Here is a 26,152-nt window from a genome sequence, read left to right on the forward strand (position 1 = left end):
ATTTGAGATACTTCTAAAATCTACGGCCTTTGAAAGAGGGGTTGGGAATGGGGGGGGTCTTAATTCCGTCCTTAAAATACCCCCCCCCCGGGTTGGAGGGGTTGAATTCCAGCAAAGGAAACCCACAGGCGGGAGGGTTCATTTCCTGCGAAGGAATCTCGGAGAAAAGGAGGTGGCGATTTCGAATGGCGAGGCTGGAAGCCAAAGGGAAAAATAAAAAATCTCGTTCCAGGAAGGTGAGCTCTCTTGGACCAGAAAATCCCCCAAAGAAATGAAATCAGGGTCACGACCCATCCTCGGGCTTTTGTTGAAGGCTTTCATGCCGGCACATCCGAGGAATGACCCACCACATCTCTGTCCACCCTCTGGGAGAGCGAACCGTGACTCCGGCCCCCGCTGGCCGGCTTTTGTTTCCAACCCAGACTAACCCCCCCCCTCCCCACCGCGAGAGGATGACCAAGTCCTGGCTCATCATCCCCACCCTTTGAAAAGGAAGCCACACCGGGATCGAACGCTCGAGTGGCTCTTCCGAAAACTCAAGGTCCCAAACTTGCCTGGAGTGGAGGTGCGCCAGCCACGCTGCAGAGGATGATGGGAAAGATCCCACGGGTGTGGCCCCTGATGTTCTCTTGGATGACAATTCCCAGAAGCCGCCAGCACTTGCTGGGCAGGCCAAGGTTTATGGGTGTTGTAGTCCATGAACATCTGGAGACCCCAACCAATCGGTCTAGAATGTTGAGGCCCCAGATGTTCTTGGGTGAGAATTCCCAGAAGCCGCCAGCACTTGCTGGGCAGGCCAAGGTTTATGGGTGTTGTAGTCCATGAACATCTGGAGACCCCAGGTGGGCAACCAACCGGTCTAGAATGTTGAGACCCCAGATGTTCTTGGATGAGATTTCCCAGAAGCCGCCAGCACTTGCTGGGCAGGCCAAGGTTTATGGGTGTTGTAGTCCATGAACATCTGGAGACCCCAGGTGGGCAACCAACCGGTCTAGAACATTGAGACCCCAGATGTTCTTGGATGAGAATTCCCAGAAGCTGCCAGCACTTGCTGGGCTGGCCAAGGGTTATGGGTGTTGTAGTCCATGAACATCTGGAGACCCCAACCAACCGGTCTAGAATGTTGAGACCCCAGATGTTCTTGGATGAGAATTCCAAGAAGCTGCCAGCACTTGCTGGGCAGGCCAAGGTTTATGGGTGTTGTAGTCCATAAACATCTGGAGACCCCAGGTGGGCAACCAACCGGTCTAGAATGTTGAGACCCCAGATGTTCTTGGATGAGATTTCCCAGAAGCCGCCAGCACTTGCTGGGCAGGCCAAGGTTTATGGGCATTGTGGTTCAAGAACACCTGTGTGACCCGCTGCTTTAGGGGATTATGGGACATGTTGTGGTTGCATGCATTTGGAGCACCCCTTGCAGTGGCGTCGGCTTCCAACCGAACCAGATGGAGCAGAAACTCCTCGTTGGTTAGACCCCCCCCCCGGCCTGTGAAACCCTAAAAAATGTTCTGTTTGAAATTTGACAAGCGTAACCCTCTTTCCTCAGGCTCTGTCAGGTTTCCAAATTTCGTGTAGATCAGTATGAAGATGAACCGAACCGAAATTACAACGGTGTTGGTTCTCCTGCAGAAGGCCGGCCGAGTTCATACATCAGTTTGAGCCCAGTGCATGAATGGATGCACCGGGTTTTGTTCCGAAGCTCCGAACTGGCCTCGAGGCGGCGGGGGGAATCCGTGCAAAATCAACATCATCACCACTATCATCATCATCATCATAGGCAATGTTTTTATCATTTTGATTGACTGTGCCTGGTGTTTTATAACAGCAACAACAATAATAATGTTTTTGGTTAAAACTTGTATCCGTTATATAACACCAGACAAAGACTGTGTCTTGTATTTTCAAATCATCTTTATCATCATTTTAGAACGAGCTGGCAATTCAGTTTTACGCTGCCCTCTTGTGGCCGAAAATGGAGATAACTCCCCCGCTTTTGGGATATCTGGCTCCTCTCAAGCCCTTCTCATGTACAAAAATATTTCTCATATTTTTCCTCCGCTTCAGGCCCCCGGGAGCGAGCCTTGGCTATCACGAAGGGTGCGCTTGGACAGCCGTGCAAAACCCGGCAGAAAGCTTGGGGTCCAAAATCAACAAAAAGCCCATCAACAAAAATCCCGCCCAGTGGCCAAACCAAACCCGCACCTCCCTGAAAACCTCCAAGCATGTGCAGAGTGCCTTTCACTGACTGCCGTTCTGAAGCCCAACTTGGTTTTTAAATGTAGGTGATGCTTCCCAGCTGTGCTGAAAAAGTTATTTTAGAGACACCTCTGGACTCCATCCAAAGGGTCCCTTCTGGCTCTGCAATTCTAAGGTGATGATGATGATGATGATCCACCAATTTTGATCCAAAAAAAAGGGCCTCCATTTTTTTGCACAAAGAAATGTAAAGACGTCTGCAAAGCCCGCTCGAAAGGTTTGCAGCTGTAACTCTTAGGCACCGTTGCCTTGTCTTCCCCTGGGGTTTTTTTTGGTGCCTTCCATCTAAAAGACAGGGGGCACTTCTCCCTGTTCAGAGGTGAGCGGAAAAGAGAGGGACCACATGGCCTGTTGGATTTCGGCCTGTCGGTGCAGCTGTCCGAAAGCACAGAAGCCCTGTTTTGGGGGAAAAGGTGGCAACACCCACCTTTCCTCCGGCTCATGATCCTGCCACCCTTATTGTAGCTTTAGAAACCTGGTTCGCCTCTCTTTGAGTCCAACCTTTCAGCGTTGTCGCTGCCTGCGTAGGAGAGGAAACCGGGTCAGGAGCTTCAAAAGCCGTCTTCGTTCAACCTTCTTGGGGCAGAACGTCACTTCCCCAGTGCGAGAACCTCTGTCTTCCACGCTCCTCTCCCGGCCCCTCGTTTTATTTTACAAAACCGACCCCTGTTGGCTTTGATCGGGAAGCCACGACCACCAACGTGGATTTGCTCCTGCCAATGAAGAGATGTTGAAGGAAAATTAAGAACCCCTTGCTCTCCGAATCCGGTAAAGGTAATGGCATGGTGGGGGGGCGGTGGAGAGGAGGTGGCGACCATGTTTTGAACCCAATACCGGCAAAGGTTCGGAAGGCACCGCCGTTGTTGCCCTAACCCTGCAATTTCTGGAATTTTGGGGTTATGGTTCTGTGCTGTGAATTTAGAAAGACCTCATCAGGCTTTTGAAGGTAGATGAGATGTTCCAGGTTGGGTCCCACCATGGCCATCGCCCTCCGAGCGGGTTTCCGTGGCCGAGTCGGGATTTGAACTCAAGCCATTCTTCACCCACCACCTTATAAGGGTCATTGTGTGCCTTATATAATCCTGATTTGGCCAACGTTTCTTTCCTATTGCATTTAGGGCTGTGACCGGAAAAAAAGTTGGGTATGGCTGGATTAAAAGAGCATTCCGTTTGCTAGAACCAAGTTTGAATCTACACAGAATTTAAGTCCACCCTGAAAACGTGTGGGGCTATCAGTGTGCAGTAATGCTTTCCCATCCTGATCTCAGGGGAGGTCGCTCAGAAATATTGGGCAAAAATGAGAGTCATGTAGGCCATGATAATGATCATGGGTAACGATAATTAATATCTGAGAACAAGAGCGGTATTAAGAAGAAGAGAAATCAAACGTCTTGCGAGACGTCTCAGAATCTTGTTTTGAATTTTCGCAAACTTTCGTGGGTCTGAGAACAATGAATAACAAGAATAATGTAAGGATCCTAAGATTTGTTTGTTCTCATTGGGGAACCACAAATTTTGGGACAGACTTGGTTTGGCCTGAAAGAGAAAACCCCGAAATTGAGACCCCCCCCCATTTTTGGCAAACGAAGAATTTTCCTGAAATTCTCCCCCACCCACTTTCTAATCGTTTGCTCCCCTCCTTCTTGCTGATTTCACACATTTCAGTCATGTTTATTCGAGCACTGCTGCCAGAGAGTGAACGGCCCCGGGCCACCTCCTCGGTTCCTCTCGCCCACACCGAGGCGGATGCTGAGAAGTTTCCGACCACAGCTGAGAACTATCTCGGGGGGCTCGGATAGTGGTTGTTCTGAACTCACACCTCTGAAACGGGGGGCCTGTTTTTAAAGCAAGAGTTGTGTCTGATATTGAAAGCTTTTTCTCCCCTTTTCCCTTTCGGCCCGATCTGGGTGATGCGCAACCACAAACATCTCCTTTCCGTTTATTGGAATCTCAATAAGTTTCATTGATTTCCGAGAAGCCACTTATGTATTGTTTTTCTAAAAATACAAAACCTCCAAAGTATATGCATCACATACACATGGGGGGGGGGGAAGCAGAGAAAAAAGGGACAGGAAGTTACATAAAATTGTGTGCATTTAGATAAAAAAACCCTAGATTTTGGAGGAGAAAATCTGAAACAGAATGATGGGCGTTTGGCAAATCTGTGGCAAAGCACAGACGTCTCACATTTTTCAGACTACAAATTGCAGATTTTTTTTAAACCAAGAAAAGTAACTTTTCCCACTTCGGATCCAACTTAGGCTAGCTGCGTGTAGGCAAAATCAAGACTCCGATCTCTCTCTTCCTGCCTCTTGGTCTTTCTGCCATTTTTGGGTGGTCCTCTGAAAACAGGACCGTTTTGAAAAACAGGACGGTTTTGAAAAAAAGAAGTAACCCTCTCCCATCAAAGAGACCAGACCTAGTGTAGAGAAAGATCAAGAGGAGAAGGGAATAAAATAGATTTCTAAGGACCAGAAGATGCACAAGAATTGCTTTTGGTCACATTCGGAGTTTTTAAAAATCCCCGAATCCTCGTATTTGTTTCGTTCCATTAAATGAAGCTGAGTTCATTTGTTCCTTGAGAGGCCTTCTCGGCGGCTGCTCCCAGACTCTGGAACTCCCTCCCACTGGAGGCTAGACTGGTCCTGTCTCTTTCTCTTCAGGCAGGCTTTTCCTGGTAGTCTGGGAGCATTTTTTTTTTTAATGGACCCGCTGTGCTCTGTTGTTTTAAGTGTGTTTTAGTGTTAATTTTATTTCCTGCTTTTAATATAATACTGGTTCCGTTCTTTTAAAATATTTGTACACATACTTTTGGGCTTCTAAACATTGTCTTTTTAATGAGGTAAGCTCCCGCCCCTTGGGTCCTTTAGAAGGAGCAAGGTGAGACCAAAATTACTTAAATAATTCCGGAGATCATGAAATGCAAAATTGTGATCAAAAACACCTCGAATTTGGGGGAATGTCTTCACCCACCCCAAAAGTAAATGTGGATTTTTAGCGGGCTCTTTGAATTTATTTGAGACTCTTCCTCACACTCCCACTTATTTATATATATTTTTAAAAGTAAAATTTTGATCAGGACTAAGCTGCGTCTTCTCACTTCTTGAAGTCCCGGCCGTCACCGGCATGTCTTCCTGTCACAACTTCCTGCCCGGGCGGCCAAGAAGCTCCTCCTCTTCTTCAAGGGTTCGGGGTTCAGCGAACCGTCGTCATGTTATAAGGCTGTGCAAGAAATCTCAGCCGCTGGATTTCATGCAGGCCACCACCCGTTGGTGATGCAACCTCTACCCCTTCTGGCTCAGCTATAGGGTGGAGACCATAAGGGGGTTCTTCTGATGAGGAGGACAAGAAGCTGTCCTTTCCCACACTCCCCAGATGTCTTTACATTTCTTTTTTCTGAGGGAAAAGCTTGTTTTTTTAATACGGACTCAAACCCAACACTTGGTACCAAAGAGTCGAACTCAGGGCTTAGTACCAAAGGCTCAGACTCGGTACCAAAGACTTGAACGCGGAGTTGGAACTCACACCCAAAGATTGGCCATCATCCCTGCCCAGTGCAAGACCAAAAGATCAAGAACAGTTATGGGGAGAGATCAGGGACCTTGAGGTTGCCCATCACCCGCACAGAGCAGTCAGGAAACTCAGCGACGGGCTTTTACTCTCGGGTCCAACCAATTTTGCCACTTTTTCGGGGAATCCTTTCAATTTTTTTCCCCCAGAACCCACCCGTGCAATTTTACCCAAGTCCAAAACAGCTGAGAAAGCTCTAAAGTTCGGACTCAAAGCCGGATGGGATGATCTACTACACTTCCACGACGTCACTGCAAATAACGAATGGCCGGCTTTTACTAAAAAAAGTGGCTCTGGGTGTTTATGTACTTCTCTCTTCCATCCTTTAGACATTTCTCACAAATCGCCCACCAAAACCACCCCCCAAAATGCCCAACCCGGCAGCCCACCTGCCTTTCTACTACGGAAGCATCTCCCGCTCGGATGCCGAGGAGCACCTCAAGCTGGCTGGCATGCCGGATGGCCTCTTCCTGCTGCGCCAGTGCCTTCGGAACTTGGGGGGCTACGTCCTCTCCATCGTCCACAAACTCCAGTTCTACCACTACCCCATCGAGCGCCAGATGAACGGCACCTTCGCCATTGCCGGGGGGAAAGCCCATTGCGGTCCGGAAGAACTGTGTGAATTTTACTCCAAGGATTCCGATGGGCTTTGTTGCACCTTACGGAAACCTTGCAATCGCCCCGACGGGTTGGACCCCCAGCCGGGAATTTTCGACAACATCAGAGACAACATGGTGCGTGAATACATACGCCAGACATGGAAACTGGAGGTAAGAATGACATTCTGGGTGCTTTTCCCTCCCTCCCTTTTTAAAAATTTTCCTAATTTTAACATTGAAATTAGAGATGGGTGTGAATTAAGAAAACGAATCGCCCCATTTGTTCAAAGAAAAACCACTAATTCATCGATACATATTCGTATGAATCAATGCAAATGCGAATCAATGAATTTTTAATAATTTTTGATTTGTTGATTTGATGGGCCATAAAACACACACCCCAGGCACCTAGATACACCACAATCACAAGAAAGTTTCCCCTGACTGTTTTCTATAATCCCTCCAAGTTTGGTGAAGATTGGGTTTCTCCAAGCTAGTGGCCAAAGGGCACTTTTCTGGGGGGAACCCCATTTGCGGGTGTATAAATTGGGGGTCCGAAACCCAATATTCACCAAACTTAGAGGGATTGTAGCGGAAAGTCAATATAAGTTTCTCTGTGATTTTGGTGTCTCTAGAGGAGGGGGGGAAGAGGAGATTTTATACGATTTTAAAGTAAAAAAAAAGAATCAAGTTGATTCACCAATCCATCCAAAAAATTCATAAATTCGTTATTTGCGATTTGTCGACCTTGACAAATCATGAATCAAAACAAATCACCGTTTTCCCGATTCACGCCCATCTCTTATTTAAACCCATCGCACTCTATAATCATGGTTGACGTGATGCAGGTTTCTGTCTTCAATCCCGTCCCTGTTTGGGGGGGGGGCGAAGGGCAGGGGAATCAAATCCAGAATCCACCCAAACCTAGGAGAGATCTCTCCAGCACAATACGGAGGCTTAGAAGGACACGGGTTGAAAGCGGGTGGATCTCTTCCTCCTTCTCCTGCCTGAGATCTCACTGAAATCGTTCCCGGAAGCTTAAAAACCCCAGTCCTTTTCTCTCCTTGTTTCTGTGTAGGGCGAGTCGCTAGAGTTGGCCATCATAAGCCAGGCTCCCCAGGTCGAGAAGCTCCTGGCAACCACAGCCCATGAAAAGATGCCATGGTACCACGGCTGCATTACCCGGGAACAAGCCGAGAGCAGACTCTACTCGGGATCCCAGCCAGACGGGAAATTCTTGTAAGTTGGGCAGAGGGCATTTTTTAAAAAATCCATTTATCTGGGGAGTTCTTCCATCTGCTTGTCCCTGCTCCCAAATTCTTGTGTAAGACCCAGCAGCCTTGACACGCCCTGTGCCGTTTGGACTAAAAATCGGAGCGGATGTTGTCTTCTGGCTGCTTTCTAGTCTGACGGTCGGTTTGCACAGGGACCGACACCCCACCCTGATCCAAAGAGAAACAAGACACAGATGTAACTTTTCTGCCTTTCCCCGACTGATCTCCGTTCCTTCCTCCCCAGGCTGAGACAAAGGCAGGAGAAAAGTTCTTACGCCTTGTCGCTCATCTACGGGAAGACGGTCTATCACTACCGGATCGGGCAGGATAAGGCCGGGAAGTACTCCGTGGAAGAGGGCACCAAATTTGACACTCTGTGGCAGGTGGGCCGTGTCTCCGTCCCTCCACGTGCAAATCCACCACTCCCTCGGGGGGTGAACGCATTTCAGTGAAACCCCCATATACAGGTCAAGGGTGGAGGAAAAAAATCTGTCAGTTTCTGATTGCTCCTTCATTAGATTGTTTTAAATCCCCACTATTTTTTTTGGGGGGGCCCTCAAATCTGGGATCTGAACTTTTCATGATCTCCACGCCCACCCAAAAACAATCAAAACTTAATGCGGAATGAACCAATCCACCTGTTTGTATACCTTGCCTAATTAGGGTTTTTACATTGCGAAGGGCTTGCCATCTGCAATAGGAAGAAAGGTGTAAATTTCGTGTAAATGGTTGTAAAAAAATAAAAAATAAAAAGATGGAATTCTCCCCTGCCCCGGTTGTGAAATCATGGGCAACTTTTCTCCAATTTGCACTTGAAAGGCCGTCCCACGCCTTCCTCCTACATGAGTAGAAAGTTTTCATTTAAGTTCCATTTTCGTCATGGTTACTTCTAAGGAGATTTCTTCAGAAGAAAGAAATGGAAAATAAGAAGTCAGCAAGTGAAACCAACCTCTGGATTTAATCAATGCTTCCTTTAGGGTTGACTCTCTTTTGCCTTCCTGTCCCATTTTTCTTACACTTGTTTTTTTCTCTCCTCGAATTGACCCACAAGCTGGTCGAATATCTCAAACTCAAACCGGATGGGCTGATCTACTATCTGAAAGAGAGCACCCCCAATCCAGATGTCCCTTCAGGTGAGCACCCTCTTTGATCCTTAGCTATTCCAAAATCTTTGGAAAAATCAGCAACCCCCTCCATAATTTTCCCCCTTGACGCTGGGCGAATCTCTGGACAAATGAGGATATTCGTCTTTGTGGGGTTTTTTTAAAATTATTGTTGGTTTCAAACTGTTTTGAAAAGCGTCCTCCTCAGATGGGCAAGATCGCAAGAATCATTTTGTGTTTCCCGCCTTTGGGAAGGAAAGTTTTTTGTGTGTGTGCACATAGCAGAAAACTGAATTCCGGGCGAAATGTGAAGCATTTAGGACAAAAATTTGCGGGTGAAATATTTTGGAGCTTGTAGAAGGGTGCTAGAAATTTCCCGGTGGCTGTCTTTGTTGTCATCTTTGGGTGTTGAGACACCCCTTTTCTACCGGGGGTGAGAAAAATGTGTGTGTGTTCCTTACCTTCTTCAACCCCGACCCTTCTTTAAAGGAATAGACCTATTGTGGGGAAAAAATCAACCCTTTACTTTCTCCCTCTCAATCTGTAGCGGCCATGGCGCCGGCATTACCCGCCCATCCTTCTGTGTCGGTAAGTCCACCACCTCCCCTTTTTACTTCTGCACTCCTATTTTCTAAATCTCTGCTGGCTGGGTTCGAGGATTTGGCATCAATGCTGAGACAAGGGGTAAAATGGAGTCACAGGTGGCTCCACCATCTTGACCATCGTCACCGACATATTCCTTCCGGAGAAACTGGATGGCATGCATCAATGTCATCAAACCCTTAGTCCCGCCTTTTCTCTTTGGCTCTACCTGGCAGGGGTGTGGTTGGGGAAAAGTAGCTGTACCTCCCACCCCAGCCACCTCTTTTCTCTCTTCCCCACCAGGCCCCTCAGAAATTCATGTCTCAAAACTCCGACGGATACACGCCAGAGCCCATCGGTGAGTCAGCTGTTGGTGAAGACCAAACGTTGGTGGAAACCATCTCACGTTCGGTCTTTGCTCGTCTCTTGGTGGCCTTCCACTTCTCCCTTGCATTCGTGCCTTTTTCATTTGACCTCTCGTGATACGACCAAAGAACAGCCTCTTGATCACAAGGCCATTGGGCTGTTTTTATGGGAAATTTGGCCTTCTGGATTGAAACCCAACCAACTGGATTGAAACCCAACCAACCACCTCTTCCGTGTTGAGAATCTGCTCCTTCTGCTTAAGGTCTAGTTGGGTTGCCCCAACTACCGTGGACCTATCAAATCCATGGCGGAATGGGAAGCCCAGCTTTGTGTAAACCCCACTGATGCGATGAGTCTACTCTAGTCAGAGTTCTCCATGCCATTTCAGGCTCTCTAAAATCTGTTCCTTATGGGGGGGGGTGATGGTGGAATTGGTGAAAGTGGGAACGATCCAGCCAAATACTCAATCTTCTCTCTATCTCTTGGGAATGGGGCAGGCATAGGGAAGAAGACCCGGATCCTGCCCATGGACACGTCTTGCTACGAGAGCCCATACAGTGATCCGGAGGAGCTGAAAGACCGGAAGCTCTTCCTGAAGAGGGACCATCTCATCATTGACGAAGTGGAGCTTGGGGCAGGCAACTTCGGAAGCGTCCGGAAAGGGGTTTACAGGATGAGGAAGTAAGTGACCACCCACCCCAGACATCTTGTGAAGGGTTCAGTTGCCTCTGTATCAACCCCTTGATGAATGTCACAGAAAGCAGCTGTGCTTTAATAGTTAGAGGGTTAGATTAAAGTCTGGGAAATCTGAGTTGAAATCTTCTCTCGGTCATGGCTACTTTTTCTATACCCCATAAATAAGACCCCCAGATCATTGGGGAATCAGTTTCAGTAACTCCCTGTGGATACTAAAAAATGTGGATGATAGTGAACACTATTATAACAGTCAACACTATTTACAGCAGTGGTTCTTAACGTGGGCGATAATGCCCCCCAGGGGGTGATTTTATTTTTCAAGGGGGCGGTAGAATGAAAAGGGGCGGCGTGGGGGCGCTGGAGCAGAAGGGGGCGGTAGGGGGGCGCTGGAGCAAGCCAAACCTGTGAAGATGGCTGCAGCCTTTTTACAGTGTGCATGAATATATATTTTCCTCCAATCTTAATTTAGTTTCAGAGTTTTTGTCGTGAAATTTTTAGTTCCTGCATTGCAGTTTGCTTTTATGCCCTTTTTATATTTCTTTTTGTGTCTTAAAATTCGCTTGCAACTAAATCATTATATGTTACTTTTTTGGGGCATTTCATTTTCTTGGAATTGAATTTTGTTTTCAGGGGTCATTGGATTTAAGTGTCTTAAACAAACAAACAAACAAACAAACAAACAAACAAACAAACAAACAAACAAATAAATAAATAAATAAATAAATAAATAAGAAAGATATCATCACCGCGGGAGGGGGGCGATAATAACTTCCTCAATGGCTCAAGGGGGCGTTTCTTTCAAAAAGGTTAAGAACCACTGATTTACAGCATAGTCTCTGGCTCCCTCTAGTGACCAGTTCTGGTAATGACAGGGTAGAAATCTCAGTTAACACTATGCATAGCATGATCTCTGGCTCCCTCTAGTGGCTAGTTCATTTTAGAAATATATATTTTGAGGGGGTTTCTTTTAAAAGCCAGATCTGAAGACCTTAGGAAGGGATCTCAACCGATGGGAAACCTGGACCTCTGAGCATTCAGCCTGGAGGCAGGCATTGCATCACGGCCTCTCCCAATTTAAAGAGACCCTTGTTCAGCAGGCTGAGGCAAACAGGCAGTCCGGAAACCAGCAAAATCAGGGAGTTGGACAGGGGACAGATTGGATTTGTCTTCAGTGTGGAAGGAATGGTCACTCTCGAATTGGCCTTCTCAGCCACACTAGATGCTGTTCCAAGTCCTCTATTCAGAGCATGTTACCATAGTCTCTCAAGACTGAAGGATGTCTAATCTAATCTTTTAATATCCTCATACTGTGGATAGGTGAATTAGTGGATACCAATCCTGTGGATAAGGCAGCTCTGGTGTATTTTAACACTCTCATCACACAAAATTTCACATCTTGGCCAATTAAATAATAAGAACAAGAAGGTAACAAGAAATCAGGGCAGTGAATCCGCTCCGTGATTTACTCTGTACTTTATAGAGCCGATCCCCCTACCAATGCGTTTGGCACTTTGGATAGATCCGTTTCAGTCTGAGCTCTCCAGGGCCATGAATCTTATCCTCCAAAATAGGTTGAGTGCTTCAGGAAATGCCTTTCGAGTTCGGACCAAAATGCAGAGTGGATTTAGAACCGCCACTGCAGCCAAAGGGAAGGGCAACTCAACCTTCCGTCTGGCGTTCCCCAAAAAATTGATCAATAAGGACAGTCGATTGCTGTTGAGCTTTCTCTGGTCATTGGTTGTAGGAAGCAGATCGACGTGGCCGTTAAGATGCTGAAGGGGGGTAACGGGAAGGCGGAAAGGGACGACATGATGAAGGAAGCCCAGCTCATGCACCAGTTGGACAACCCGTACATTGTCCGTGTGATTGGGGTCTGCGATGCTGAGGCCCTCATGCTGGTCATGGAGATGGCGTCTGCCGGGCCCCTCAACAAATTCCTGTATACCAAGAGGTGAGCCGACCTTTTAGTCAGCAGGCGCTGAGGACGCCAATTTCCAGGCTGCGTTTCTGTTTATAAGGAAATGAAAAGAAGGAGAATCAGGTTTTAGATCACCCAGGCTTGTGGCTGGTTTTGAAAAGGAACTAAAAGGAACTAGATCAGTTAGTTACTTTGAAGGACTGGGGAAATGATGTATCGCTTCTAAAAAAATTGGGATGGTTATTCTTTAGTTCTATGATTATTGCTATCCTTACCATGGTAACTGACTCACAGATTTTTTTGGGGGGGGGAGTCATCAGAAATGTAACTGATTACTTTTTGAGACGTACATTCCCAAACTCTTTGGACTGCAGGAGATCCAGAATTTGGTTGAATGATGTGGTTTTTTAAAGGGCTGAGTGGTGGATATTGATGCAGGTGAATGGAAAACAGGTCTTCTCTCGAGACTCTCCAAATGGATGCCACAGCCGAGAAAAATGGCCACTTTCTTGACTGTTGTACGTTGACTCTCTCCACTAGAGACGAGGTTCCGGTGAACAACGTGGTAGAACTGATGCATCAAGTGGCGATCGGGATGAAATATCTGGAGGAGAAGAATTTCGTCCACCGAGATCTGGCCGCCCGGAATGTCCTTCTCGTGAACCAGCACTATGCTAAGATCAGTGATTTCGGGCTCTCCAAAGCCCTGGCCGCTGACGACAGTTACTATCTGGTGAGCGACTCTGCAGGCTGGGGAAAAAATTTCTTCATGGGCCGTCCTGATGGTTTGGGGAAGCGAGGGGGGTCAGACCTCAGGCGGCAGATTTTAGTAGGTGGCAGGATGGCCTCAGAGGGCAGAGCCGCAAAGCTCAGCATCCTCTAAGCTCTTGAACGCCGGCTGCCTTGGGATGTAGCAGAGGCCCATGGTTTCAAATTCGTTCCAAGTCACGGGAATTATAACTCCAAAAAAGTAATTTTCCCACTGCTCTGAGGAGAGGCAGCAGGTTTTTCATCAGCCCTGAAGAGAAATCCAGTCTTGGGGTTGTTGTTATTATTATTATTATTATTATTATTATTATTATTATTATTATTATTATTATTATTATTATTATTACTACTACTACTACTACTACTACTACTACTACTACTACTACTACTACTATTATTGCAATGAATGCAACCAAAGTGGGACTTTGCTTCAGGTGGCCAAACATTGTGGGTCTACCTTGCTGCTCAGGGAAGAAGAGGGTGACAGCACACAGCCCAGGTGTCCTCACCATATTTATTTCTGGAGGGTATTCCTCCCATCTTATTCGTTCGACCCCCAATTTGATCTTTCTGTACGGCTCGGGATTATCCGAGGATTTCTCGCCCTGAAACTCTCCCACCGTCCCTGACAGGCGAAGACGACCGGGAAATGGCCCTTGAAATGGTACGCCCCGGAGTGCATCCTTTTCCGGAAGTTCTCGAGCAAAAGCGACGTCTGGAGCTACGGGGTGACCATGTGGGAGGCCTTCAGCTACGGCCAGAAGCCGTACAAGGTGAGCACCGAGGCTCAGAGAGGTGTTGCCCCCTCCGTTCCGAACACCGCTCCTGCCAAGGGTCCGAACACCCCAAATTTGGGTTACCCGCTAGAAAGTGGCTGAGGGGGAGCCCAGAATTTTGGGACCGAATCTTTGTTTGTGGGGGGTTTGCGAAACGGGAAGGATTTTTGGATAATTATGACGAGTCCCTCGGTTAAACGGTGCTGCCTCTGACCCGGCTTGCCAGGAAGTGAGGACACGAGCCGCCGTGGAAAATATGGGAGAGGTTGTAGCATCTTCCTCAAAAGGAAACGGCAACAGAGCCGGGACCTGGTGGCATTTATTTCCCCTCCAACAGATCAACGTCCAGAGTTCAGTGCCTTCTAACGTTTGGCAGGGAGATGGGCGAGTCTTTAGGTGCGAGTCCCGAGTTCGAGTCTTTGGTCCCAAGTTTGAACCCGAGTCTTCAGTCTCAAGTCCCAAATCTGAGTCCTTCTTAAAAACAAGCTTCCCCCCCTTGAAGAAAGAGATGGGGTGCATGAGTTCTGAGTGGCAAGTCATTTAAAAAAAACAAGTCAAATTCAAGTTGAATCCTCAGTGCGACTTACGTCCGACTTGACCACAGTCTCACAACTGGAGCCATCTCTGAATTTTTGTGCCTGCATCGCTCAGCGGTAGCTACACCCCTGGTGAAGGGGGTTCTGGCATCTTCCAACCGATGCCCTGAAAGCTGGCCTATGGCTCACCACTGGTATTCCTCTGCCCCTCGAGATATAAGCCGGCCGGAAACGGTTCCCCGGTGGGGGAAAAACTCTCCCTTGCACCAGATGATGGTATGTGTCTCTGTTTCCCAGAAAATGAAGGGGCCTGAGGTGATGGCGTTCATCGAGGGAGGGAAACGGATGGAGTGCCCCCTACGGTGTCCCCCAGAAATGTACAAGCTGATGCAGCTGTGCTGGACATTCAAGTAAGGACGTATTTGCACCCGGGAATGGCCTTACCACACGGCAATGTGCAGGGGGCGCCCGTTTAACAGATTGGCAACTAATTATAAGCCGTTTTCTTGGTTAGTGAGAAAATGGGTGGTAATCAAGGAGTTCCAGCTTGGTCCCTCCTCGGGGTGGGGGGCAGTCCTGGACCCCCAGAGAGGGATCGCAAAAGCAAGCTGGTTTCCATTGTGTGTTGCGTCAGTTCCTTACTGCTGGAGTCATGGTGCAACAAGATTTGGCCCTGCGGGTTTTATCATCCTAATGCAGGGGAAAGCAAGACAGGGGTCTGAAATATCGCCCTCCCCCCAGCAACATGATTCGGTTTCAGGCATGGAAGGAAAGGGTGATGAATATCTCTCAGGTCCTGTGGGCCCACCTCTTTGGCCCAATGTGTGTTGGTTTGGGGAAGGGGAGCGGGTCCGAATTGGGCACCTCCCCCACCGCGTTGCGTCGGCCCGCAAGGGTTTATTTCCATCTCGTGGGCATGAAGAGAGGGGCGAATTCCACTCAAAACCGCCACTCATAGACCTCGTGGCTAAAAAAAACCCTTGCAAATAAATAAATTCCTTTTTAATTTGAATTGCTTTTCCCAAATGCCCGTCCCCTTTCAGATGTATTCGTGTTAAATTAATGTCACCCCCACCTCTCTCCTTATTTATTTATTTATTTATTTATTTATTTATTTATTTATTTATTTATTTATTTATTTATGCTAAGATGTCCCACATCTGTAAAACCTGTACAAGTCCAACACGGTTCCCTCCACTGCCCCAGGAGATAAACAATTCTAGATTCAGGGCCTCCGTGAGCACTCTCTCTCTCTCTCTCTCTCTCTCTCTCTCTCTCTCTCCTAATTTCTACTCTTTGTTCACTATCTGCCTCTTTCTCCCCATAGGTGGGAAGATCGGCCAGATTTTGCTGCCGTGGAGACACTAATTCGCACCTATTATTACAGCATCGCGGTGAAAGTAGAGGAAAATCTGGAAGACGGGGTGAAAATCACCCCTGCTTAGCCCTGGATGATGGAAAGATGACACAAGACACACGTACAACATCTCCCCACACACATGCATGTATCTCCACTGACTGCCACCACCCAGCAACTCTAGAAATGGGTCACGTGCAGAGTTCTACTTTGGAACTTCTCATTTTCAGTACAGACTTCACAACGGAATGGGGAAGGGTTAGGGTTGTGCTGCCCCCTAGTGGTGTATTTCGGGTTAGCAACAATCATTGTGACACCTCGCTCCCCCCCAGCCACTATCCCCTCAAAGGAAAGTCCCCTAAATGCACCAATGTGAGGTTTTGGCCCAACAAACGCATCAGGCGTTATCTTCTCCATGAGGAGCGGGTCTTTTGCAAAGCTAACGGCTCTCGATTGCCTTCTCATGACCAAATCACCTTAAAATGCTTTGCCTCTTGGTTCCATCACCCCAGCTGACACCCCAGTCAATTATCTCCACTGGAACTGGGAATGTACGTTTTCCCCGACTTCTTTCCTGTTTTAATGGACAAGATGACAACTGTTTTCAGCTCCTTGTGCATTCAAAGAAGGTGAATTGGTGGCAGCTTTTTGTGTGTTCATTTCCAACCTTCTTTTCCTTTTCTCTTACAGTAGGACCCCTGTATCCACAAGAAATCCATTCAGAACCCCCCACCAAATGCTGACAATCGAGGATAATAGCAAACACAATTTTGATAGTGAATGCTACATATAATTCTGGTAACTTCATTGTTAGAAATATATATTTATGGGATTTTTCTTTTAACATTTTAAATATCTTCAGACTGTGGATAAGTGAATCAGCGGATATTGAACATGTGGATAAGGGGGTTCCACTGTACAATAAGCGTGAGGGTTCACATTGAAGTGTGCATTTAAATAAGCCTTTTAAAGCATGCACAGGTGGAACACTTGTATTCTCTGCCTCTCAGCCTGACCTACCTGTACAGGGTCATTGTGAGCATGCAGAAAGGACAAGCAGAGCTGCGTATACCTCGCAAGGAACGGGTTTCTCTCCAGGCAAGAACCACAAACCTACATTTAACGCAAACACAGGGATTTATTTTATTTTGCTACCTTTCCCCCCTTGTGGACGGCTCAGTGAGAATCCAACTTCCCCAAGTTCAGTAGCACTTCTGGTGGACAATATATGGCCCATGTTCCTGATATTGCTCTTTCCGGATCCAGCAGGGTTGAAAGTTTTTCAGAGATGCGAGGATGGATCCCCCAGTCCAGACAGAGTATTTCCGGAGCGGCACGGCTGTGACGTTCACTTTCGTGTTGGAGGGCACGCCGGCCAAGAGGTCGTGGGTGAACCTCTTCTCGAACCCTTCAAACCCAGAAGAGCCTCCACACAGAAGGATGTTTTCGTACATCTCTTTCTGGCAGATTTCTGGCACCTTCTGCAAGCTTTTTAGGGCCATGTTGGAGACTCCGAGGACAGAAAGCCCTGGCATTTGTGGAGGATGGAATAACATTTCCGGGCACTGGAATCTCTCCTTTCCCAATTGAATAGTCTGGCCGTCCGGCAGCTGGTAGTCCATCATGTATTCTTTCTTGGGACGATTCCACTCCACCTCGAAATCAAGGGCCACGTAGCAGCACTTCTTGATGTCATCCACGACGGCAAGCATTCGCTCGTCAAAGCCGTGGCCCATGTCCCTGAGGAGGTCCATCAAGAAGGACGTCATGTTGGCCCCAGCAATGTCCATCCTCTCCACGGCGTGGCACAAATTGTGTCCTTGGTGGACCGGGACAGTGTGCGTCGTAGCATAGCCGGTGTCGACCACCAGCCCACTGATTTTGCCATGGGCGTAGACGGAGAGGACAGACTGATAAGCTACGTACATCCCCGGAGAGTTGAGGGACTCAAAGACTACCTCCACCAGCTTCTCCCGGTTGGTCGTTGGGCAGAGAGGAGGGTCAGACAGGAGCAGGGCGTGTTCTTCTGGGGCAACCTTGAGGTTGTGGTAGAAGAGATGCCTCCACAAAACCTCCACTGCTTCCCAGTCAACGATGATGCCATTTCTGAGAGGCAAAATAATGTCTACGTCGGTCTCCAACTGGGCGCGCTTCCCGACAAAGGTATCTGGTCGGTCTCTTCTGGTTCTCACGGACTTCTCTGTGGGGTACCCAACCACTGTGTCAATGACCGCCTGAGGGGTCTGTTGCCCTGCAAACCCGGCTTTAAAGGTCCCGGTCCCTGTATCTATCACCACGGCTCCTGTTTTGATGACCTTTCGGGCTCTTTTCGGACTCCTGGACCTTGCCGTGGTACCACCTCGTTCTCTGGAAGATGTCCGAGATCCAGGGCTTGCTATTCTTGGCCCCGGGCTCCTGGATCTTGAGGATCCAGGACTCCTTTTCTGGGAAGGTCCCGGGCATTTTGACCTGGAACTTCTGAAGGACATGATCAATCCTTCCCTCCAGTCCTCCGTCTGCAAACTCAACCCCTGAGTGACAAAGCTAGAGTTTTAAAGGATTTTCTTTCTGTTGTCACAAAGCAGAATTATGATGCCACGCCAGCATGTCAGGTGACCTCACCTTTGGCTGGTTGGGAGCCCTTCTCACCGTGTCATCGCTTGGGGATGAAGGTGGGCCAGCAAGTCCCAACTTTTGTCTCTCCTGGTGGAAAGCTGAACCACGCTTCACAAGAGATGACAAGTGGTTGGCTAGAATCCAGGAATCTTATGGGTGGAATTCCTTGAATCGTCTCTAGACTGACTCAGATGATTCCAGAACGTAAGGCCTTCAAGGCGATGCAGGAGCGAAATAGAGAGGAATGCCCATGGACTGGAAGGTGGTGTCAAGCTTGGTGTCCGCATCAAGGGATCTGAGGGAACTACTTTGTTTTGACGTGGTGAGAACTCACCTGGTGTTCTGTGTCCCCTTTTGGACACCCTTGATCAATGGATCCCAACCTTGGGTCCTCAGGTGTTCTTGGACTACAACTCCCAGAATCCTTCACTACTTGTGGCGTTGGTCAGGATTTCTGGGAGCTGTAGTCCAAGAACATCTGGGGACCCAAGGTTGGGAACCACTGTCTTAGATTCAGCTGGATGTAGACCAGAAGACCAAGCCTGGGGTCCTTTTGAGGAGAAAGGCAGGGTAAAAATATTTTAAATAAATAAGCACATGAAAGAGGGTGCAGAGGGAGCTGTGTAGGGCATTGAGAAGAGATAGGAAACCCAGCTTCAGATACTGGTTCGTGCAAACAAGGCAGCTGATTTTTTTTTTCAGATTTTCCGCATCTCACAGAAAGGATTAGCAAAGATAAACACACATACACACTCTCCCCCTCTCTGGAAAAACCCAAGTCTCTCAATGGCTTCCCTGAGGAAAAAGATGCTGTCGCAAAACTCCATCGTTAAGCTGGGTGTCTATGAAGAAGCAGGATTTATTTTTTTGTTTTTAAATGAACCAAACCAATCGTTCAGCTCTGTGGAGGAAATACGACAGGCTTGTGTTCAGTTTTTCGCGCTCTCAAAGCGAGGCAACGCCCAAACGCATCTGACCAAACCCACTCAGAATGAAAGTATCTTTTTTGCCCCCCAAGGCACGAAAGCAAATGAACAGGAAAAACGGACAGTATTTACAGAAAGAAAATGAGACTTCACCGTTGTCAGCTTAGCACTGGGGCATAAATGGATACCTGAGCACGGAGGGGGCTAGAAATACAGGTGGGGAAGAATTTATTTCAGTATAGTTTTAGTAGATCGGCATATTGCTTTGCACTGAGGAAAGGAGGGACTTGATTTTTTTCCCCTTTAATAACCTGAGCGTGACTTCACCCATTTGTGATTAAATACAAATGTCGTAGCTTCCGTGTCAGGTTTGGGGGCGTGGCGCTGTTTTGGCTAGGTAAAGGGTTTAATCCTCAGGGAAAATATGTTTATTCTAGGTGAATCCTAGAATCATGGAGTTGGAAGGGGCCTCTGAGGCCATCGAGTCCAATCCCCTGCTCAAGGCAGGGATCCAAATTAAAGCAGATCCAGTTTTCTCTTGAAGGCCTCCCGCTTATCACCTCCCGAAGTCATGGGTCCCATTGCTGTACTGCTTTAACGGTTAAGTGTTTTTTCCTGATATTCGGCCCAAATCTGGCTTCCTGTCGCTTGAGCCCATTCTGATGTGTCCTGCACCCTGGGATGATCAGGAACAGATCCTGCCCCTCATCTGTAGGATTACCCTTTAAGTATTTGAAAAATGCTCTCCTCAGCCTTGTTTTCTCAAGGCTAAACACACCCAGTTTTGTCCACCTTTCCTCCTAGGGCTTGGTTTCCAGTCCCCTGATCATCCTTTATCCCATCCTCTGAACTTGCTCCAGTTTGTCATCATCCCTCCTCAAGTGTGGTGTCCAGAACTGGAACACAGGACTCCAGGTGAACGCTAACAAGTCCCGAATAGAGGGGAACTAGTCCCTTGTGCGATTTGGAGATTATTCTGGTTTTATTGGTGTGTAGCAGAGTTGTATTTAAAGATGTGACCTTACACCCTGGAACAAAAATTCTGATTTTTTTCCTCATTGCTGTTTGTATTTATTGATTGATTTGTAAGAAATCTGGCCCATTCTTAAATACATGTTTTTTTAAAAAAATAAAGAGAAATCATCTATACATCCCTGATATATTATTCTGGAATCTGGTTTCTGTCCCATCTCGTGATCAGAACAGAAGGGAAGGAAGGCGTGCTGGACTGCAGCAAAATTGTTATTTATAAAAGACAGGCACCCCTGCTTTAAAACCAATTCCCCAAATCCAGCATGAATGCCGGTGGGAAGCCGTGAAAATATCTGACAGCATGGGTTTGCAGCCACACGCACAACCAATAGCCAGTGTTTTGCACAAGCATTCACCACAAGAGTTGCACAACCAATTTTGTGCTTGAACAGCCAAAATTCTCCTATGTGCTTCTTTGTGTTGACATGGGAAATCCGCAAGGGTTGGCTTATCATTCTTTTTTTTAAAAGGATTTTAAAGTGCTATAACTGTTCATACAGGTTGGATACCCTGATGTCTCCTTCCTCGCCTTTTCCATTCCGGGCAGGATCTCACCGTATTTCAATACTTCAATCAGAGGATAAAGGATTTTCAGGCCCGTCAACCCGATATGGGCCACGGAGGGGCCAGATCCATCCTTCCCTTCCGACGCAGGAGAAAACAAACTGTTTCTGATCTCTGACTGAAGGGCTTTCTCTTTTCTGTTCTGCTTTTTCTTTCTGGGAGCTGGTTGAGAAATCATAGAATCATGGAATAACGGAGCTGGAAAGGGCCTCTTAAGGCCATCAAGTCCAACCCCCCTGCTCAAGGCAGGGATATAAATTAAAGGATGTCACCTTTGATAAAACCTCACTCTTCCTTCTTCTTTCCCCTACAGGGAAGGGGGAGAAAGACCCAGGCCACCGGCTTCCCTTCCTAATCTCTTTTTCCCTCCCCATAGAGGCGAATGGAAGCACCCACTTTTCCAAGCAGAAAACAGCGGTTGAATTATTTTACATGGGCGGCATCTTTTTTACATTCTGATGAAATGATTCCCCACCCCTGATTAAAAAAAAAAAGATTGGTGGCTTTGTCCAGCCTCCGACAAGACTGTCCAAATTCCACAGTGCATTCATTGACAATAAAAAGGAAAATAAATACGGCAGCGTGACCCCATCCTCCCAAATCTCTCTGTTGGCTCTTGACCGAGGGCATATCATTGAGGCATGTCCCGTTTAAGCCAAAATCCACCTAGATGTTTTCCCCATTTCTTTCTTTGCACCGAAGCCCGGCTGAATCTTGATTCAGGCGGGTGCGATTGTCTTTCCTGGTCCCGCTGCAAACGTGGTTCTTGTTTTGTGGGATGATGGACGTGACGGTGGGTTCGTTCTGTGCCAATAAGGGAGTGTTCCTGACGCCAAACCTTCCGACATTCATATCCCCCCATTGTTCCACATATCCAGGTGTGGGAAGTAGGTATTCCAGATGCCCTGCTGGTCTGTATATTTGCTGGCTCTCCTTTTCTTACAAAAGTTTGTCTGGTTTTGGGAAGGAAAGTATAAATAAATAAGGATTCTACACATAAATGCACCAGCCTCATCACCATTTTATCGGCTTGGCCGACCCCAATGGGATAGAGTTTTAGCCGTACTCCCGCCTTGAATATTTGTTTTCAAGGTACTTCCAGAGAGCTTGACTCGCCAGGAGTTATAATTAAGGGACGGATAAATGGGCCGGCAGTGGGATTCATGACTCGGCTTTCCACCCAGTGGATCACGTTTGAAACCACGGACTTACCAAGCAGCAGATAACGAAGAGGAGTATGAATCCCAGCAGGACAGAGAGACAGATGAGGATGATGGCCCAGAAAGGAAGCCCTTTGAAAAAAAGAGAGAGAGAGGATTAATATTTTGAAAACTGAGCCGCAGCGAGACCTTCCCCAAGCAGCGGTGGAAGGAGCAACGAATCCAATTTCGTGGGTTCATAGAAGCCACTCCTGATCTTGCCATGGACTTCAAAGCTGCTGTCCAAGGTCCTGAATTGATTTCAGGGACTCAAACAAGTGAGAAGAAACCCATCGCCTCATAGTTACCTGTTTCCTCGGTCATCAGGGCCACTGATGAGGGATAACCTGGAATGAAACAAGGCAGAAAAAACCATCAAGGACAGAAGAATGAAGAGGAATTCTATTGTGCATAAATTTTACGCAACACATTCCATATCGTCTATGGATCTCACACCGCCGGCCTTTCCTCACCGTTCACAACCAGGCTCCTGTGATCCAGTGTGTATTTCCCCAACATGGAGCAGTTGTTGGTCAGGTTGTTAAAAATGTCGTACACAACCCTTTCGTCCAAATGCCTCGGACCAGAATTGGCTTCAAATGCACAGACAGCACCGACGCCGGTTTGATCTTTCCAGTCAGTTGCACTTTGACAAAACGGGAAGAGATGAAATGTTGAATAACCCAAACAACTACTATTGCTATACAGGGGGGCCTCCATATTCATGGGATCACTATCCACTGATTCACTTATCCACTGTCTGAAAATATTAAAAGAAATATCCTAGCAATATATATTTCTAAAGGTGATATTGCTAAAACTGGTCACTAGAGGGAGTCAGAGGCCATGCTATGTACAGTATTTGCTATTACAATAGTGTTTGCTATTATCCACATTTTTCAGCATTTGCGAGTGGGCTTGGTACCAATCCCCTTCAGATAACAGGGATCCTATTATACATCTTTTTTTCAAAAAAGAGTGAGCCACATTGAGTGAGTGGGTTACCATGGTCGAGCTGGGATTTGAACCCAGGTCTCCTAAGTTCTCGTTGGCCATTTGTCCACCATAACACAGGGGATCTCACTTTTATAAAATGCTTTCATCTCATTAATTAAATGATGCTGGTAGAGAGAAATAATCCCTTTAAAAAAACTCACCTGAGGTGTTCCACTGAGCACCCTATGAATTCGGTCTTTAAAGTGCTCTGTTCATAAAGCCGTGTGAGCTGGACTCAGGAGAAATTAATAAAAATATGGTTAAACACAGTTTAGAAACTGGGGGGAGGGGGGGAAGCATTAATCTGGATGAACCTGACTCTGCTCCGAGGGAAGGATTACAATTCCCAGCAGTCCCAGCCAGTGGGGGAAGGACAATGGGAGTTGTGTTTCTGAACCACTTGGAGCAACAGAAGAGGATGGCTCAAGGAGATTTCTACCTACATTTCTGTCCATTTTTCTGGGACACATACCTCTCCTTCAATACTTGTCTTGGCGTTCCGGTGGACCTCCGAATCCGGGTTTTCCATTGGCCCACGGAATGGCAGGTTGGTGATGGTGAAATTAACCACAAAGTTCTTCAGATTCAGCTCGAGCAGCGGGGTGTCCGTGACGGCTGCAATGGCTGGATCCAGAGCTGAGGAGGAAGATCAGAAGCAAAGCTGAGGGCCCCTCTTTGGGACACATTCATATCCAGTTAATACCATTTCAAGCATCCGGTTCTCAGATTTATGGTTTGGGGAAAATCTTGGAATCCTTTCCGTGAAATCTTTTAAAGTACAGCAAAGCAATTCAACACCCTTGCCAATGTTCCAGCCCCATGAACCGGCATCAGACCGTGCCAATTTTGCCATGTAGATGAACCTTAAGAAATGTAGGCCATTGCTCTGATCTTGTCCAGAAAAGACTTGTTACCTTGGTCCTCTAGCTCAGGAGTTCCCAACCTTGAGTCCCCATATGTTCTTGGACTAAAACACTCAGAAATCCTCACCAGCACCACCGGTGGTGAAGTCATCTGAGAGTTTTAGTCACAGAATCCTAGAATCATGGAGTTGGAAAGGGCCCCCAAAACCATCAAGTCTAACCCCCTGCTCGAGGCAGGAATCCAAATCAAGGCAGATCTGACAGAGGTTGATCCAGTTTTTCTTTGAATGCCTCTAGCGTTGGAGCGCTCGCCAGCTCCTGAGGTTATGGGTCCCATTGTCATACTGCTCTGTTAATATGTTTTTTCTTGCTATTCAGCCGAAATCTGGCTTCCTGTCACTTGAGCCCATTCTGACATGTCCTGCACTCTGGGATGATGGAGGACAGATCCTACCCCTCCTCTGTAGGACTACCTTTCAGAGTACAGTGGTGCCTCGCTTAGCGATTGCCTGGTTTAACTATGTATTTGCTTAGCGATGAGGTTTTTGGAGCGATCTTGTGCTCCATTTAGCGATGTTTCCAATGGGGTAATTTCGCATAGCGATGTTCGGGACCTTGCTTCGCTTAGCGACGACAGTTTAGGTCCCCCTGTTTCGCATAGCGATGTTTTTGTCAGCTCCGTTTTCGCTATTTTTTAAAGGTGTTAAATTGTTTAAAAACGGTTTAGAGTGCTTGAAATCGTTAGTGCACTTAATAAACCCTTTGTTAACCAAATTTGGCTTCGTTCTGACTCTTTTTGAATTTTTGGTGATTTTTTTCTCTCCCCCATTGAAATGCATTGAAAAGGTTTCAATGCATTCCAATGGGGGAACTGCATTTCGCTTAGCGATGTTTCCTGTGGCGATTTTCACTTAAGGACGGTAATCCGTTCCCATTGGAACAGATTATCCGGTTTTCAATGCATCTCTATGGGAAAACGCGTTTTGCTTAGTGATGTTTTCCCATAGCGATGAATTTTTTGGAAACAATTAAAATCGTTAAGCGAGGCACCACTGGTATTTGAAAAATGCTCTCCTCCCTCTCCTCCTTTCCTCAAGGCTAAACATGCCCCGGTTCTTTCTGTCTTTCCTCCTCCTGGGGCTTGGTTTTCATCCCCCTGATCCTCTTTGTTGGCCTCCTCTGAACTTCTTCCAATTTCTCAGCATCTTTCTTGATCTACAGTGTCCAGAACTGGACCCAGAACTCAAGAGGAGGCCTAACCCATGCCCAATAGAGGAGAATGAGAACCTCACGGGATTTGGAGACTAGACTTCTGTTCATGTAGCCTGAAGTCACATTGGCCTTTTTTTGCAACCACATCGCCCAAGGACTTTACGGCAGTCCAAGAGCATCTGGAGACCCAAGGTTGGGAATCACTTCTCTAGGTGTTCTGGATAGCCAACTTGGAGAAGCTCTAGCTGGCAGTGGTAGGGGAGAATGGGAGTTGTCATTCAAAAGAGGTCGTAGTCCAGCATTTCTGGTCTACATGGAGAGATGGCAGTTCTGGATGAAGCTCTGTAGGTCAAAACTAATGTGTCATGGATTCTTAGGGTTACTCTACTGGAGAGGAACAGTGGAGCTCAATGAGAGCAACGTAAGTAGGGAAGAGGGCTGTAGGGCTCCTCCAGTAGACCCACTGATTTGAAAGTCAATGCTTCTGTAGGACCCATTGAGCCACTCTCATTGGTCCCCCTTAGATTCGGGACTTTTTGTCGGGCCAAACAAGGGTGTCAGGCGTCCATTAAAGACTGTTGCCGAGATGGCCACTACTGGTGGCCCTCAAAATGGCGTACGCACCTCTCACAGTCATGCCTTTAAATTGAAACCTCTGGCCCAGCCACTGGGAGGTCCCGTTTCGCGTCTCCCGTTGAAACGTCTCCTTGACCATCTCTTTGCTGATGTTAATTTCAGGATCAAAGTAACACTTACAATCAACGATGACTGAGCCAATCCTAAAGGAGGAATAACCTTCTGTCAATATATATCATGTAATAATGGGATCTAGGAAATGTGAAGATATTCCAGATACCCCGGGATAAAATGGTAAGAAAAAGAAATAATCGGCTTTCCTCAATTGTTATGTTAGCTTCCAAGTCCCATTATCCCCTAAACTGGC

The 26,152-nt window shown here is 47.2% G+C and overlaps 3 protein-coding genes across 6 annotated transcripts; 1 reads left to right on the forward strand and 2 right to left on the reverse strand.

The window, feature by feature from the left end:
- The first annotated feature begins 2,527 nt into the window (after positions 1-2,527).
- Positions 2,528-21,452, forward strand: ZAP70 (zeta chain of T cell receptor associated protein kinase 70). Of its 4 annotated transcripts, none has more exons than XR_013537916.1 (14): positions 2,528-3,030; positions 6,156-6,596; positions 7,504-7,664; positions 7,944-8,082; positions 8,751-8,832; positions 9,350-9,390; positions 9,688-9,742; positions 10,248-10,431; positions 12,191-12,397; positions 12,905-13,097; positions 13,765-13,905; positions 14,742-14,854; positions 15,772-16,599; positions 20,148-21,452. XR_013537916.1 is itself a non-coding variant. In XM_020780777.3 (13 exons), the coding sequence occupies exons 2-13, from the start codon at positions 6,195-6,197 to the stop codon at positions 15,887-15,889; spliced, it is 1,836 nt and encodes a 611-aa protein (XP_020636436.3). In that variant the 5' UTR covers positions 2,528-3,030; positions 6,156-6,194; the 3' UTR covers positions 15,890-21,452. The 4 variants fall into 4 exon arrangements, 2 of the variants coding, with proteins under 2 accessions (XP_020636436.3, XP_072834174.2); XR_013537917.1 differs by having other exon boundaries at positions 15,772-16,430; XM_020780777.3 differs by having other exon boundaries at positions 15,772-21,452.
- On the reverse strand, positions 15,528-18,290 carry LOC110079249 (actin-like protein 9). Its single transcript, XM_020794145.3, has one exon. It carries the CDS (start codon positions 18,288-18,290, stop codon positions 17,004-17,006), a length of 1,287 nt encoding a protein of 428 aa, XP_020649804.3. The 3' UTR covers positions 15,528-17,003.
- On the reverse strand, positions 21,086-25,977 carry LOC144583970 (mucin-16-like). The gene is made up of 7 exons (XM_078378835.1): positions 25,834-25,977; positions 23,607-23,770; positions 23,296-23,363; positions 22,612-22,784; positions 22,447-22,485; positions 22,152-22,231; positions 21,086-21,892 (listed from the first exon to the last, which is right to left on the reverse strand). Exons 1-7 carry the CDS (start codon positions 25,922-25,924, stop codon positions 21,788-21,790), a joined length of 720 nt encoding a protein of 239 aa, XP_078234961.1. The 5' UTR covers positions 25,925-25,977; the 3' UTR covers positions 21,086-21,787.
- Between the last annotated feature and the right edge of the window lie 175 nt (positions 25,978-26,152).

This window comes from Pogona vitticeps, chromosome 7 (assembly GCF_051106095.1).
Source record: "Pogona vitticeps strain Pit_001003342236 chromosome 7, PviZW2.1, whole genome shotgun sequence".
NCBI lineage: Eukaryota > Metazoa > Chordata > Lepidosauria > Squamata > Agamidae > Pogona > Pogona vitticeps.